We start from the raw sequence: 16,315 nt of genomic DNA, 5'->3' as shown, positions 1-16,315 counted from the left end.
ATCTCTGGCTCTTACTCAGTACTGTCAACCCTGTGCGTCCTTGTCTTTTCAATGGGTTCTCCAAAAAGTATCATACTAATGAAAAAAACCTAAAAGTAAAATAAATGTAAGAACTGTCATTCTTTTTCTTTCCTCTTATTCACACATACTTCTCAAATTCTTAGCACTTTGGTTCTTTTTGCTAAATTTTCTTCCACAGCCAGTAAAAACCCTTCATGAAAGCAGAGAACCTCATGCCATACAAGTGCAAGATTTCAGTCCTTAGAACAACACGCAGGTTCACAAACCTAAAAACAGGCAAGAGACTCTGCCACTTCCACTCCATCTCCCAAAAACAGCAAAACCCCCCCCCCAAACCAACACTGATAAATTGAAACCACCCTGATAGAGCTTTATAAACCTGTAGAGATTATAGCAATTTGGCTTTAAGGAAAAAGTCAGTCCAGGAGACAAAGAGATAAAAGAAGGAACAGACAAATGCACAGATTGAATGTTTCAACTAAGACCAGGAAGGGCAGTTTTCAAAAGGGAAAGACTTTTTTTAGGAACCAAAGGGACAAGATAGGTTTAAGGATGTTTAATATTGTTTTCAAATAAACAAAAGCAATGTCTGGATTTCAGCTGGAATAGAGTTAATTTTCTTTCCAGTAGCTGTGCTTTGGGTTTAGGATGAGAATAATGTTGGTAACACATGGATGTTTTAGTTGTTGCTAAGCAGTGTTTACACTACATCAAAGACTCTTTGGCTTCTCACCACCCTGCCAGAGAGTAGACTGGCGGACACTAGGAGCTGGGAAGAGACACAGCAGGACAGCTGACTGAAACTAGCCAAAGGGATATTCCATACCATATGATGTTATGCTCAGTATATAAACCACGGGAAAAGATGGCTGGGGGCTGCTGCTCAGGAACGGGACTGTGGTGAACAACTCCACTGTGGATCACTCGTTTTATATACTCTGATTCTTTTACCACCATCATCATTATCATTATTTTTGCCCCTTCCTTTTCTGTCCTATTAAACTCTATCACAACCCCCAAATTTTGCCCTTCCCCAATTCTCCTCATTCCACCAGGGTGGGGGGCAGGGAGTAAGCAAGTGGCTGTGTGGTGTTTAGCTGCCTGGATGGTTAAACCATGACAACTAAGCAAAAAATTACAACATTTAATGGCTTCATTAAAGAAATGTTCAAGCTGTAAAATACTGAGAGTTTGAACACATGCTTGTGACACTCTTAAGAGCACTACTGTTGTCTGCCAGAGCTGCAGGGCACAGCTGAATGTCACAACAAAGGCATTCTGTCTGCCTGCTGCAGCCAAGCACAGCCAGTTCCAACTCCTTTGGCTCCAAGCTGTCTTCACCTTTTCCCTCTTCACCCTCCCCAGTCATCTCTCCTTTCTTCATTGGATTAGTTAAGGCAGAAAAGAGACAGAGAGGTTATCTAAAACATTGCAAAACAGGGCACACAAACATCCTAATAGATGCAGGAGACTACATGTGCAAGATTTCCTTTTCAGCTGCAGTAGACATGAGATCAGCTGAGTAAGGTGTTGGCCGATACCCAAAGTTTGCATAGAAAGTTCACGGAGTATACAATTAAACATCATTAAATATAAACACCCATTGGCTCACAAAGTCCCAGAGCTGCAACACACTGGAGGCTGCGACACCTTAGAAAGCTCTCTGTATACTTGGCTCATTCCTGTAACTCTTTTCCTAAACATCAGCCCTCAACATAATGGTTCTTACATTCCTAATTGTGCTGCCACACCATGCCCCAAAACTTTGCACAGTGGAAACTCATGTAAGGCAGCACAAGTCAAACCAACCTACAGTCCCCATCACTGCACAATCACCTACCCTTGCACTGACCCAAGACAAGTACCAGTATACCAATACAGACAATCCAATTAGGAAAATGACTGTTTGGCATTTTCCATTCCTTACGCTTTTTATAACATGGCTTAAGATGAACTTCGGCTGGTTGCCTCAAGAGGGAAATGCACTGCTTTGTTGAGTAAAGACATTTATGCAAATGAGAGCGTGTGGAAACAATTTCTTCCAGGAACAGTTTCTGGGAAGAAAAACCACAGTACATTACTCAGGAGTGAAATAGTTTTGTGTTGGTTTTTGGCTGGTTTGTTTGGTTGTTTTTTGTTGTTGTTGTTAGAAAATAAAAAAGCAAAAAAACAACCAACATATATCAGTTCCTAAAATAATCCTAAAATTAGCATAAATGCAAACTGAGTAGTAAATGCAAGCAGCCAAAAAAAGGAAAAAATATATTCAGTGCAGCACAGTAATTTCAACAGTTGTTTCTATGTTGTGGTTTCCTTACATGTAGGGAACAACATAAAAAACTAAAACAGAATCCTGATTAACTTGGAAAACCATAAAAAAAAATTGCATGTAGCGAGATTCAATTCAACCACACATCAACAATGTAAAACAAGGTATTTTTGACCTTGTAGGCCCCTACTACTTTGTACAGAAACAATCATTCCATTTTCTACGTTGGTGTTTTCTGAAGAAGCACCTGGCCTTCAAAAACACAGCTTTATTCAGAGAACTGAGGCCATTTGGCTTACAAAATTAGACAGACTATACTACAGAGTCACTGTTTTTTGCACTTACATCTGCCTGCTAGGAACAGATTCCCCTACACCTCCTATGTTCCAGCCCATCCTCCAGCTCTGTGCCAAAGTCCTAGGTAATATGGTAGAAGTGTTACTCAGAAGCCAACAGCCATTTTGGTTACAAAAAGAGCCTGTAATGCTTAGGTTTACTTTCCTCCACTTTTAAGGCCCCTTTTTATGCTTTTGTTAAACAGACTGCCATTACTGTAATATGAAAGTGACTGGAGTGGTGCCTAAAAGTCCAGAAAATGAAGAGTCCAAAGGAAAGGCCACAAAAAAATCAGAGGTTTACACAATCCACGTCAGGACTTTTGACAGTGGCAGTATCAAAGCTAGAAGGATGCTGCAGGACGCTGCCAAAATGAGTCATTAGTTTTCTTTCTTATGAGGGAGGAACCCTTATTTAAATCCTTTATAGACAGAGAATATCTTCACCACCACAGAATGAAGTCAGGCTGATTTAGGCTGGGCCTTGAATTATCCCCATGATCTGACAGGGGAAACAAAAAAGCATCCCTGAAAACAAACGCAAATGAACTCCTAGCTTAATGTAGCAGTGTATTCAACAATGAATAACTCATTCCTCCCCCATCTCTTACTAGCTCTTAGCTGGTCACTGCTTTCACTTAAGATGGCTGCTCTTCCATTCTGAGAGAGGCAGGCTACATCATTCAAACTCTATCTGTGGATTTGTAGGATTACACTGGAAAAAGTGAACAAATTCTGTAATTTAGTGGGAAAGAATCACAGGATAGCTCATTTTTCTGCAGCACAATGAACTGCAATAGTTACTTAGTAAGCACACAGAGAGTAATAACTGTAATGATCTCCACAGGTTGAGAAAATATCTTCTTCATCAGCTTTAACTGCAATGTTTTTAAAATTTCTGTGGTTTCCCAAGCCATCCTGTCTCCACATACTTGTACTGCACTGCTTTAGGTTCACCTCTAATTCTGGACAGCAGCTGGGTGAAATTTGAGCACGGATCCATTAATTCAAAAACACAATTAACTTATTTTGGGCTTTTTTTCACATCCAAGGAGATTTATTTTAAATACTAAGTAACTCACCCCCAAGACCCCAAATCTCTCACAAAAGTTCCAACCACAGAGAAAGTCAATTTCAAAGTTGTGATTAAGGATTACGATGGCATTCTCCTTCCCGTACTTGTGGTAACTCTCTGGGTCAGTATAAAGGGTGCAATCGGTGCCTGACCACCATTCCAGCAACATCACCATCTCTGAAACAAAGAACAAGAAATACGTGAATGTACACAGTATATGCAAAACCACAAATTAGTAACATGTTGAAAACATCAGTCACCTCAATGGCAGGTGGCAAAGAAAGGGCTGTAATGAAGAACATGCAAGAGGGCTGTTTAAAACACAGCTAAGCTGTGTTTACAAGCTGGAAAGTGGTTTCTCAGCAGTATCCTAGTGACTATCATATGCCTTTCATTTCCTATTTGCTTATCCCATTATCAAGCACAGGCTTGTATTGTAGGCTTTGTATTTGTTTTGCTTGGAACTTTAAGTCTGACCACAAGACTTGTGAATCAAACCTTTATTTAGCAAAATCACTCTGGTCTGGGGCACAGGAAGTTGAGGTGAGTCAGTAAAGCCAAGAAGCTCAGAGAGCTCTATCTCCATGGAGATGGAAAAAGAAAATCTAAAAGCAATGGCTCTCCTCAAGCAACCCATGTCTTGAGCTGGGGGTACCATGGGACTAAATGAAAGCTGCATGTCTAGCACTGAAAAGAAGAGGATTTAAGGGACACGTTTGCTTCCGGTCAAAGCTGTCATGGAAGTTCTGAACCAAAGCAAAGGTCTAATGCAAGGGGTTATTCTTTGTTAAGTGAAACGTATCTCCCTCTCAGAGCAGAGCTGTGCCACGTGAATGCCTCTGCTGGAAGGACGAGACATCCAAGATGCTCTCCTGGCTTAAAACAAGCCTGAAGGCACCAAAAATGCTCATTCACCTCAGGGAAGATCAAAACCAGGCCAGCCTTTGAAACACATTTGAATTCCTTTCCATTTTAGTCCCCTACTGGTCACAACTAGTGACAGAAAACAGAAACCAGCCAGGAACAAGTCCACATTTTCAGCCATCATGAGTAAAATTAACTGCCTGAAGCTCTTGGATGACATTCTGCTGTACACTGAAGAACAGGCATTAATGACATGAATGAATTCTATCTAACAGTATTACAGCCAGGCTAATAGACAATCTCTTTTGATTTGATTAAGATAACATTACCTTAATATGATAAAAGTATGTTTATGGTACAGATAAATGACTGACTTGTCAGTCCACCTGCTTATTTCTAATCAGGGAAGGTGACTACTACTGAAGCAGAAGTATGTATTACTCAGTGTAAGTATATATTATGCATCAAACAATAGCCTGAGATGTGGAGGGAGACCTGAACTACCACATGCTAACCAGGGAATGGCAGATTTCACTGACTGCAAACTAATTTTCCAGTGAAAGCCAAAGATATCCACATCTCAGTGAGGCAGCTATGAAGACACAGAAGCATATACCTTAAAGACTTCCCCTACAAAGAGCTGCCTTGTGAAACACACTCAGTGTTACATCTTTCTAAGGGTGTAGCTTTCTGTTAGATTTATATTGGAAATAAAAGCCCTTCGCTCCCCAAAACACAGCAAAATTGAGTAATAGCTGAGGGAAAACAACCCATCCCACAATGTAATTTGCAAACATTTATGGAATCCACAGTCATATCCTAGGGCGGAACACAATAAAGAAAATTAGTGACAGGATTAGATCTTTTGATTAACTAAGAATCCAACTAAGAGAAAAAAATGACTGTCACATGACTTTCCTTCTTTTTAACACCTACTGCCATTAAATCTATTCCCTAAAAATACACACACAAACAAACAAACAAAGGCAGAGATGATGATGGTAAGGCTCTCTTAACAGAAGAGCCAACTTTACCTGAGAAAAGTCATTCCACTTCAAGTGTGGATTTATTTTGTCTTTTCCTAAGGAATTTGGACAAAACTACTAATATATCATGAATCTCACTATACAGGTGTGCCACATGCATAGAGCTCTTCAGTTTTATATATTCAGTTTCAAATACATTCCAAAAAAGCATAGGCAAAATTATTTCTAGATGTACTTTGATTTTTCAGGCTTCACATAAGCAGGATTTTTGTTTGAATAAATACTGCAGAAACAGGTCCCCATCCCTCACCTCACATGCCATCTGTCACTGGTGTGCTCAGGCAGCTGCTGCAGAAACACAAAGCAGGCACTGAACACCGTTGTATTTAAGTACAGTAAATACCATCTGCCAGCCTCTAATTTCTTAACATGTTTATTTCCCTCGTCTTCCCTACTCTTTCTTTCACCTTCTTCCCAGCCTCCTTTCTCCTTGTGGATCTTGAGCAATGATAAGTAGTGTCAGTTTGTGCTACTCTTGCATTGTGTCACCAGCTTACTTCCACAGCCTTCCACAGAAATTTATTACCCAGCAACTCGCTGTGGTGGCTCAGCCACACAAGGTCACTCGTTCACACTCTCCTTCCCTCCTTCACAGGACACAGATGATCAGAGGAAGTCTCCTCCTTTGTACACCAGTCATACTGAATAAGCAGAAATCAGTTGCATACTGGGAAGAAAAAAAGATTCTTTTGCTCCCAACCAGGGCTGGTCTAAGATTTCTAAGGCTTCTCCACACCCCCTTTGATGAGGTTTTGGAGTTTCAACACCACAACTGAGCTGATAAATACATATTTAAGCACGTCATGAGGGTTCCTACCTTTCAAAGCAATTCCTCCAGTGACACTTTCAAACAATTAAGACAAAGGAAAGAGAAAAACCAAAGGAACTTGAAATCTCCACTCCCTGCTTTGAAGGCAGAGTCCTTGCAGAGCATTTCAAGAAGAAGCTGATGGCAGAGAGAAATCATGACTTCAAAGACCTAATATGGGTACCCTGTGTAATTACGAATTTTGAGGTTTTTTTACCTTTCTGAAATAAAAAAACCCCCCTCATCCTGTTTCAAATAATATCCCTACCCCCTGCAAGAGTAGATCATTTTCTAGCCCTTCACTGCACAAATCTGAGTTGCTTCAATGCCTGCACTTCTAGAACAAGTAACTAGAAAAAAAAATCTCCAAGGCAGAGCTGAACTATAAGTCGTTATATGAAAAATAACATCTAAGGGAAGAAGGGAAACACACAGACTTTATTGAGACTTCCACCTCAAAGTTTTGCAAGAATGAGTCATTAAAACAGTTAACACTGTTTTTCTGTAGAAGGTGTTAGTAATTCCTTTAGCTAACTACTCTTGATAAGGACCAGATGACCTACTGTGGTTCCTTCCAACCTCATCCATTCTGTGATTACGTGATAAACCATGGAAACATTTGCTTACAAGATTAACTATTAATTACCTATTTTAAAGTGCCATTAAAAGCATAACTCTGTATTGACTCAAAACGTACAATAATTTGAAGATCTCAAGTACGTGCGTAACTACTTAAGGAGCTACAGAACTGCTTCCCTCCATGACACTCTTCATTTCCTTTAATCTCTTCATTTTCTTTAATCTATCAAGGCAACACCAAGAAAAAAACTCAGAAAATTCTTATGGGAATACATGGTAAAAGCACAGCAAACTCTCCAAAACAAATAAAAGCAAGACAAGTGGGCAAGCTGTGACCACCATTTAAAAGAGCAGACAGGGTGAATGGCTGCATGATGAATGACTGCATTGCAAAGAAGACTGGGGAAAGCATTTTAAAAAATGCAAAAATAAGGCTTAAGACAGACTGACAGACAGCATAGCCTAGAGTCCATGCCTGTCTGTAAGAGAATGACTTGCAATAACTTACTACCTTTCCAGATTTTCAGACTACACCTATTAGGTGCACTTTCCAAGCATTTTTCATAGAATGAAGTCTACAGGTAACTAAGAAAAGCAAGTCTGTATCTTCCCCTAGACTACTCAAAAGCCCTTTGTGTATCATAGACAGGGTTAAACCCCTGAATGACACCTACTACATTAACTGCAAAACTGCCTGAGAGGTTTTCAAAATACTTCCAAGTATTCCTTACACAGGCTGTTCTAGTGTTGCACTCCGCTGTCTAACCTCACCAGGCATTTATTTCTGGTCTCTACTTCCTTCTTCTCTGCAGGAGCTGCAAGTAATTATGAGGGAAACTTGAAGGCAGGAATTCTGCTTGCATTGACTAGTACATGAAACTGGAGCTCAGAGATGGAATACTGCTACATGTCTACAGGAAAAATTTTCAAAGTAACTTATTTTTATAAAAAACCACCTTTCCTGTGAGGGGGAACCAAAACTAGTTCTTGGGGGGAAAAAAACCCTGCAGCTGGAAAGTCAGGCAATGCCTCTCCCCCTTCCCCAAGATCAGTGGGAGGTCATTCAGGGAGCCCAGACAGACAAGGCATCAGATTTCCAGCTTCAGATTCTCTTCCATGCAGGTGTTGCACCAACAAGCTATAATGGAGTAATCTGGTTCACTCCCAGACAAACGTCCTGGTCTTCAACCTGTAGGAAGATTCTTAGGATGACTGGTTTTCTGTAATTCTGTGGTTTTCTGTGATTTTGTGGGCTTAAACAGAACACCAAAATCCAGCCCCCTCTTTCCTTAGCACCACCACCACACCCCATTCCCTACCCCCACCATTTACCGCAGCTGGTGGCAAAACCACTGGTATCTTTGGACTTGTTTTCCCCTCCCTTGAAGCTGTCTTGCAGCAAAAGTGCTGGGCTGAAGGCAGGGAGGGGTTATGAGGAATCAAATTTAAAAAGAAAAACAAGCAAGCAAAACCCTTCTCTTGCCTTCAGGTCTGGTTTTGCAGATTTTTGCCCCATTCTCCATGGAAGATCCTATAAGCAATTCCTTTGAATAACACTTCAACTAATTACATGGTGCTTTTAAGAGAGGAAGGAAGAAATGGTGACTTTTAATTCCTCACTCATCACAGTAAGTTACTGGATGTGCTTGCAAGGACAAAGAAGAGCACAGCACAGTCCCTTCATATATTCAGGTTCCAAGTCACGTTCATTTCAGCATTTGCTTGCAGGAAATTATTTTAATGTACTTTTCTTCAACAATCATACATTCCAACACAGGCAATGTGCTGCATTTGCCACAAATGACTGAGGACAATATAGCATATGCTTATCAAAGTAGTCCAACAAACAGTGAAAGAAACATGCTGCTTGGCAAGTTCCTACGACACTAACATTTGTTTTGTAGGGGTGTGAAATCAAGCAGTTGTACCTCTTCCGGATGTGGTTTCTTGTTGTCAGAAACACCACTGGCTTTTTCTACTCTGTGCAGAAGCAGCAGCACAGAAGAACTGCTTAGCAAAGAACAAATGGTTACAGTTCATTCACTGCAAGTCACTGTGCAAAAGGAACACCAGTCTCCTTCCAGTGCTTTCTTTTTAGCAGTTTCCTATACACATGCACACACCCCCCCAAAAATTATTTTTTAATTTATGCATCCTTGGCCTACTTGTAGGTTTTATTATTTTAAGCCTGCATATCTTTAAGAAATACTGTTCCTTCCAAGCTATTTGAATAAACCATTCACTGTTACAAATGGTACATTATGATCAGTAGGTTTATTATGGAGACCTCAACATTCACTTCTTCATGGGAATTAGTTATCAGTAGAAGGGAGATGACAGCCTGAAAGGAAGGCTAAAGCTACCAACCCCAGCTAGCGGGCGATCCTGAGAAGCTTGTGGGAAGAAGCGACTGACCCTCTTAAGGTAGAAAGTTAACTGAGAAGAAGAAACACGTATCTGTCCTGAGCACACATATATGTTTTCCATGTTGGTGGATTCATATGAGTAACTTCTGCTTCCTCTCAGAAAGAGCCTAATCTCTAAATACTCTAAAACCAGTCAGAAGATAGCTGGAAAGGATTATTATGAAGCTATTGTTTATGTCACCTCCACGATGCCTGTGTACCTACATGATAGTATTCCAGAGACAATTCTGTCACTGTCTGTTCTGTATCCCTACTCTCCCTAAATACATACGTACCAACTCTCTTTCCTCTGACAGGCTAAATGGGTAAATAGATAAATTAACCTTCAATTTAATCTGAATTTTATCTGAATATTGCAATTTCTCTTTTAAACTTGGGGGTGGCTTTCTGCATGCAATTCCTTTCCAGTTTTTCAGGTATGTCACAACTGGTCTAATAAAAACAATACTTTTGACTACAAATCCTTTACATTATCCATTTTCCTTAACCCTTTCCCAACTGTGCTTAGCCAGACAACATCATCCCAAATAGTAAAGACCAGACATGCTGCAGCCTCTGGTTAACCATGAGGACAGTGCCTGTCACAGTACTTCATGATGTCTAACAAACAGCACTTCTCACAATTCCCACCACACCCACAGCCCGTGGAGGAGCCACACAATGGAGCAGGCGGATGCCTGCCTGAGAGGAAGTTGTGACTCCATGGGAGACCTGTGGAGAGGGACTGTCCCTGAATGACTGCACCCCATGGAAGAGTAACCCATGCTGCAGCAGTTTTGGGAGGACTGTCTGCCTGTGGGATGGACTCACATCAGAGAAGTTCACGGAGAACTGTCTCCTGTGGGAGGGACCCCACGGTGCAGCAGGGGAATGACTCCTCTCCCTGATCAGCAGGAGAAACCACGGGTGATAAACTGACCATAACTCCCATTCCCTGTCTCCTTGTGCCACTGGGGTAGGAGGTAGATCTGGGAAGGAGGAAGGGCTGGGACAAAGGGTTTTTAAGGGCTTATTTTACTTCTCATTATCCTGCTCTGATTTTGCTAGTAATAAATTCACGTCATATCTCTAAGTTGAGCCTGTTTTGCCTGTGATGGTATTTCATGAGTGATCTCTCTCTCAGTTCTTATCTCAACCCATGAACACTTCGTTGAATTTTCCCTCCTCTGTCCAGCTGCAGAGGGAAGTGAGTGAGAGGCTTTGGAGGGTGCTTGGCACCTGGACAGTGTTACCCCATGACACATGCACATCAACAATATGTTCTGCTGAGGGGGCTTGTTAGGATGCAGAAGGAACTCTGGAGAGTTATACTCTGAGTTATACTCTGGAGAGTTATACTTCAAGTGGTTATGTCACAACTGCTGTGTGGGGTCTGCACTATGAAGCGGATTTTCTGAATAAGAAATGTACGTAAGTCATATAATGAAGATTTTTGCTCTGTCCTTAGTAGAAGGAAACATCTTATCTCAGTGAGCAGTAGCTGGTGTCAGATTCCCATGAATATTAGATTATATTTTTTATTAAATTATTCAGTATTTGAGGTACAAATGATGAAGCCTAGTACATTCATCTGTACAAGCACAGACAGGCAGAAGAGATGAGTGCTGAGAGAAGAAACTTGGAAAGAGTAGTTGAGAAAACTTAAAATAAGGTGTTAAGTGCTCTGCAGTGACCAGTAATGCAGCATTTGATAGCCCTTATCTGATTAGTTTGGGCTTGCACAGCAACCACTTTCTAAAGAGAGAATCAAACAACTTTCACATTCTGGCACACAGACTCACCTTGGACAAAGCAAAACACCACCATCACACATCCCTCTCCTGTCATGACTTCAAGTATGGCCTCACATCATGCCTTACCCCCAGGGTAACTTCTGTGTCCCCAGTGATGAAGCTGTTGAAGCAATGAAGCTTAAATGAACAGTACATATGATGTACTCCAGTTCTCATTTGTATGGTTAGGGTGGAATATTGCTGTCTAAATCCCAAAACAGAAGCTTAAATGAAGGCAGGGTGACCTACATTAAGCTTAAGTAAGTGCCATCTTAAAATAATAGAATCAAAAAATCAAATCTAGTAATTACAGAGTGGTTATAAATCTGGTCTCATAAAACACCAAATAAATGAACAAGTACTTGCCATCAGGTATTCAAATTTCTACAGTTTCTTTTCAAATATTTTGCTGATACCAGAAAGGTCAGGAAAAAAAAAGGGACTTCAAATCTAATACTTCCAGGCAATGTTCATGTGGTACAATAAAAGAAATTCCTATTAATAAACTTTGTGGATGATATAAAGTCAGAACAGAGCTTAAGAATTAGATGACCTTGAAAAGTAAGGTAACATAAATGGAATTAATTTTGATGGGACACATCATTGTCTTGCAGAACTAATAAAAATAGAGCCTCATAATTTGGAAATGACAGAGAAGAGAATTATCTGGGAACATTATTTTGCCACTGAACATTGCTGCTCCATTCATATTATAAAGTCCTAAGAAGGAAAAAGATGGCATTAGGATGTTTGTTCCTGGAGAGAAGGAATCACGCATTGCACTGAGAGAATCTCTGGGGCAGCACACCAGTACCAGACATCCATGCTCAGGAAGGAAACACTGAAACAAAGCAGATGCAGACCAGGGCTATCAGGACAACCCAAAAGGAGGAAAGTTTGGCTCACTGGAGCTTTCAAACAAATGCTAGAAGAGGACTGGGTGGGCTCCCCACGAATATGGCTTATGGATGAGGAAAGTTAACAGTATGGAAGAAGAACAATTTAAGCTAAATACCACTAGCACAAGAACATCCATGTCTAAAATGACTGAAAATACAGGCATCCAATATTCTGAAGATTCTTCTGATTACTTTGTCAGACAAAAATGCTTAGCAGCTCTGTAAATTGAGTAAGAATCATCTTAAGAAGACTGCACTATATCACTGCTAGAAAGTCAATGATTCAAGAACTCCATTCTAGTCCTATTTTCTGTAATTAGGAAAAAAAGTGAGATTTTCCAAACAGACTGCCTTACAGACCTCTCTCCTCTCTTCCATCACTGCTTGAGATACACACTGCAGCCTGAGAAACACTTTGCTACCACAGGCTGCAATGACTATTCACTGGACCAGGGGGAAGGCAGTATCTTGCAGCAATGAGCAAAGGCTCCTGTTTAAGCAGGGTAGCACCAGACAGAAACCTTTCCCAAAGGAGTTCTCTGTTGAAAATCACCTTCCAGGAGGCCAGGACCTCAAAATTCAAGTATCCAAATAAGTAAACATGAACCAGTTAATAGATGTCAGTCTTGTATTTATTCAATCACAGTTGACTTCTCTGACATGAGTCATTAGCATGTCCTTAATTATAGGGCAACCAGCATTGTCCATACTCAAGTCTCATGCTTTCATGCACAACGGAAGTACACACACTCATGAGACTGGTTTTATTTTGCCATATGCATTAGGGAGGTTATTTGACTCAAGTGAATCATGTTTAATCCACATATTTAGTAAGAAGACCCGGTCTCACATAATTTTTCTCCTTCTTGCATGTGATCTTGCAATAGCCTTAACTTCTATATACAGCAAGTTTATCCTCCATAGTTTCAAATCAAAAATCAAAAATTTCGGCTTTAGAAAGAAAGCATTTCAGAACAAGAGAGAAAAATCCCATTATTCTTGCTGCTCTAAATCCATGCCATCAACATGTTTAACCTGCATTTTCAGCTACTGACAAGAAGAGACACTATTTTATCTCTGAGAAAACTGACTGATGATACAAAAAACTATGAGTTGCCAAAGAAAGCAATCTCCAGCATGAATTGGAAGAAAAGTGAATCAGGAAACTGAACAAAATGTAAATTACATCCTAAAAAATCTACAATGTTTTTAAATAAAGCCTCTAGTTATCAAGAATTACATTTCACAGAGGTGCAAATACATAAAAAGAAGGAACTATGGTGTCTGCAGAATGGCAGAACAAGAAAACCAGGGCTAATGGCTTCTAAGGTTTCTGTACTTTTCCAGTAATATTTAAATTTGGCTTTTGATTTCAGGTAACTGGTAAGCTCAGGAGAAATATCTACATATTTCTGGATATAATATGCTACAAACGATTCATTTTTAGACTCAAGTCAAGTCATCTAACTTCTACTCAGTCTTCTTATGCACAAGATATTCTATCTGAATTTCAGTAATGGAAGAAAAAACAGACCAAGTACCTGTATCGTATCATCAGAGTTAATGGTGAATAACCACAGAACCTCTATCACTGAGAACACTGTTCAGAACAAAACCATTACTCATTTTTCACTTGCATTCTATGAATTCCCTCTTTCTGCCTGTAATCTTACAGCATCTCATCACGTGAGGTCTTGAGAGACAAGAGCTATGTCCCAGTGCTTATTTTAGCTTCTTAATCCCTATCAGTGACTTTCACAAAATGTTCTTTAGAGGGACAATAAGGTCAGAAACTACAAATCAAACAAATGGCTTTCATGAATTAAAAATAAACTACTACAGATCAGATATACCTATCAAGTATTAAGCTGTGATTTTTGTCCCGGGTGCAGTCTGTAACCCTTCAAGATGATGTTATCCAAATACATAAATATACAAAAATCCCCCCTTTTTCTCACTGAAGAATGTAATATGCATCAGAAAGTGCACATTCTCTTAAGACAGACATACACCCAAAGTATACAACAATATTACACCACACATAAGGACACTAGTGCCTCTCAATTCACATTTAGTTTGATTGTGCTTGCATTTCTCTTTCCTCAAAGCTTTTAGAAAACTAATCCACTGCTGGAACACTGCAACCTGCTCAGACAGCCTGCAGATCATGTGCTCCAGCAGGTGAGGATGCAAATGGACCATTTGCTTGTCTAACCTCTCACTGCTCAAACTGAAAGGGTATCCACAAAAAAAGCATTACTGTCTTCCTGGTATGTAGTCCCAGTGGCTCAGTCCAACATGGCAAAAATTCTGCACAAAGAGGTAATAAGCTTTTTATTTTTTCCTATCTGTTGCAAGCAACAGTGTTGTACTCTTAGAACTATTTGTGTTGAATGATCTTCCTAGAAAACAGAGGTTTAGCTTACACGGTACATGGAAACCTTGCGTCATCAACAGGCTCCAAGTTTACCCTCGTCTATTCATTTTCCAGAAAGACAACTTCTGGAAGTTACAAAATGCAGGCTGTGCTTCTCTGGTAACCCAAGACATTCTCCTATTCAGTGCTTTGCAAATGATGAAGAGTAGCAGCCAAACACGCCATTTCAAGTCGGTACAGGAGAAACAGTTATTGCTTCTCTTAAAAGGCACAATCTGACTTGTCACAGCAGTAGTAAAATAAAGGCCTGTCATACAAACAAGTCACGCACATGTCAGGAGTAGAGAAGTATCACAAAATCATATGCATATGCACTACTGGTATTTCTGTCAACTTTATCACAAGTATTTCTGGCACCACAGAAAACAAAAAAGGAAACTTTTCAAGATTTAACAAGGGCATACAATATTACATAAAGTATACCAGGTACCAAAATATATATCCCATGATAAAACTGATCAAAACTGCAGAGAGATCCCAGAAAAAAAAGGCAGCCTATTGCAAGTCATTTCCTTGAATTTAGCTTTATTCCTTTCTGAATTACCTTTACCACCTTTGTTGCCTCAACTTTCTCAGAATGAAAGACACACAGGATCCATGTGACTCACCAATTTGGATGCAGCATTTATCAGCTCGCAAACCAATGGAGGCTTCCCACCTTCCAGGCCATAGACACTACTGATTTACTATGGATCAAAATACTCTGCTTTAACTCATGCAGGCTGACACTTCCTCTTTGCTAAGGAAGACCTACAGCTTTTTAGAAACAACACTTCTTGATGGCCATCCAGACTTCTCACAGGATTTCACACATGCAAAATTAAGAGAAGCACAGTAACAGCATCAGTTCTGGTTGCTCTATCAGACCTATCAAGGGCAGACTGCACCTGTTAAGCTGCCAGCTAGCACTGTGCCAGAGGTCTTTGTGGTTCTGTGCAGGCCGTTTGGATCTCCTCTAAAGTCTTGCCTAAAAAGCTGGAAAGCAGAAAGTCAGTGCAAATAAACACTATTTAGCGTTTGAGTTTACTGAACTGTATTTGAAAGGCTTAGACAATAACCTCCTCTGGTATCAATACTGCTGATTCAGTGTCTTTGCAACATCTTGCATCACAGTTGAACTAAGAAAAAGGGACAAGAAGAGCCTTGATGTCCTGTCTAATTAGGGGCTTGTTATTTGAAAATGGTGTAATTTTTACCAGTTCAAATCTTTCTCCAAGTGGAATTGCCATGTAACCCAATAGCAGTGGAAGAAACATCAGCTTGTTCAGCTGAAGGACAGAAATCACTCATGTTCTAGGTTGCTGTGAGCATCATTCCTTCCAACTTTTTTCTGACTGCTAAAGGTGTGACTGAGAGGCTTGTGAGACAAGCTTCTAGCTTCAGCTAGGTGTCACGTAAAGGTTTTTCCAACAGCCTGCCTCTGTAGGAAAAAGCTTGCATGGAGGCTTCCACAAGGAGAAACTCAACTCACAGTCTTCCAAATCTAGATGTTGCAGCATATCAGATCATTCCTTGACATAGTAAAGCAGTGCGCAAGCAAGCAGGTCTCAAGGTTCAACACGGAAGACTTTGATTTATGAACTTTATGCAAAAGGTACATACTCCTGAAGAGCAGAGCTTCTACTGAGGGTGCAGCCCCAGTTCTGAAGAGCAAATTTCTCTCTGCTCTTAGCTAAGAAAAAATAGCTGAACAGTAAAGAAAAAATAAATCTAAAACAAGATTCAAAATGCTGTTCTAAAATACACTTCATTTTTGCAAATCAGAGCTGGCCATTTATCAAAAA

At 40.2% G+C, this 16,315-nt stretch overlaps 1 protein-coding gene across 1 annotated transcript in view; it reads right to left on the bottom strand.

Moving 5' to 3' along the window:
- AGPAT4 (1-acylglycerol-3-phosphate O-acyltransferase 4) overlaps positions 1-16,315 on the bottom strand; it is an 81,580-nt gene that overhangs the window by 32,061 nt on the left and 33,204 nt on the right. Inside the window, exon 5 of the mRNA XM_017746209.1 lies at positions 3,708-3,877. Within this exon, the coding sequence (XP_017601698.1) occupies positions 3,708-3,877 (170 nt within the window). The remainder of the gene's footprint in view (positions 1-3,707; positions 3,878-16,315) is intronic.

Source organism: Corvus brachyrhynchos, unplaced genomic scaffold (assembly GCF_000691975.1).
Source record: "Corvus brachyrhynchos isolate BGI_N302 unplaced genomic scaffold, ASM69197v1 scaffold70, whole genome shotgun sequence".
NCBI classification, from domain to species: domain Eukaryota; kingdom Metazoa; phylum Chordata; class Aves; order Passeriformes; family Corvidae; genus Corvus; species Corvus brachyrhynchos.
The sequence above is the reverse complement of the archived record's forward strand: the minus strand, read 5'-3'. Positions and strand labels throughout refer to the sequence as shown.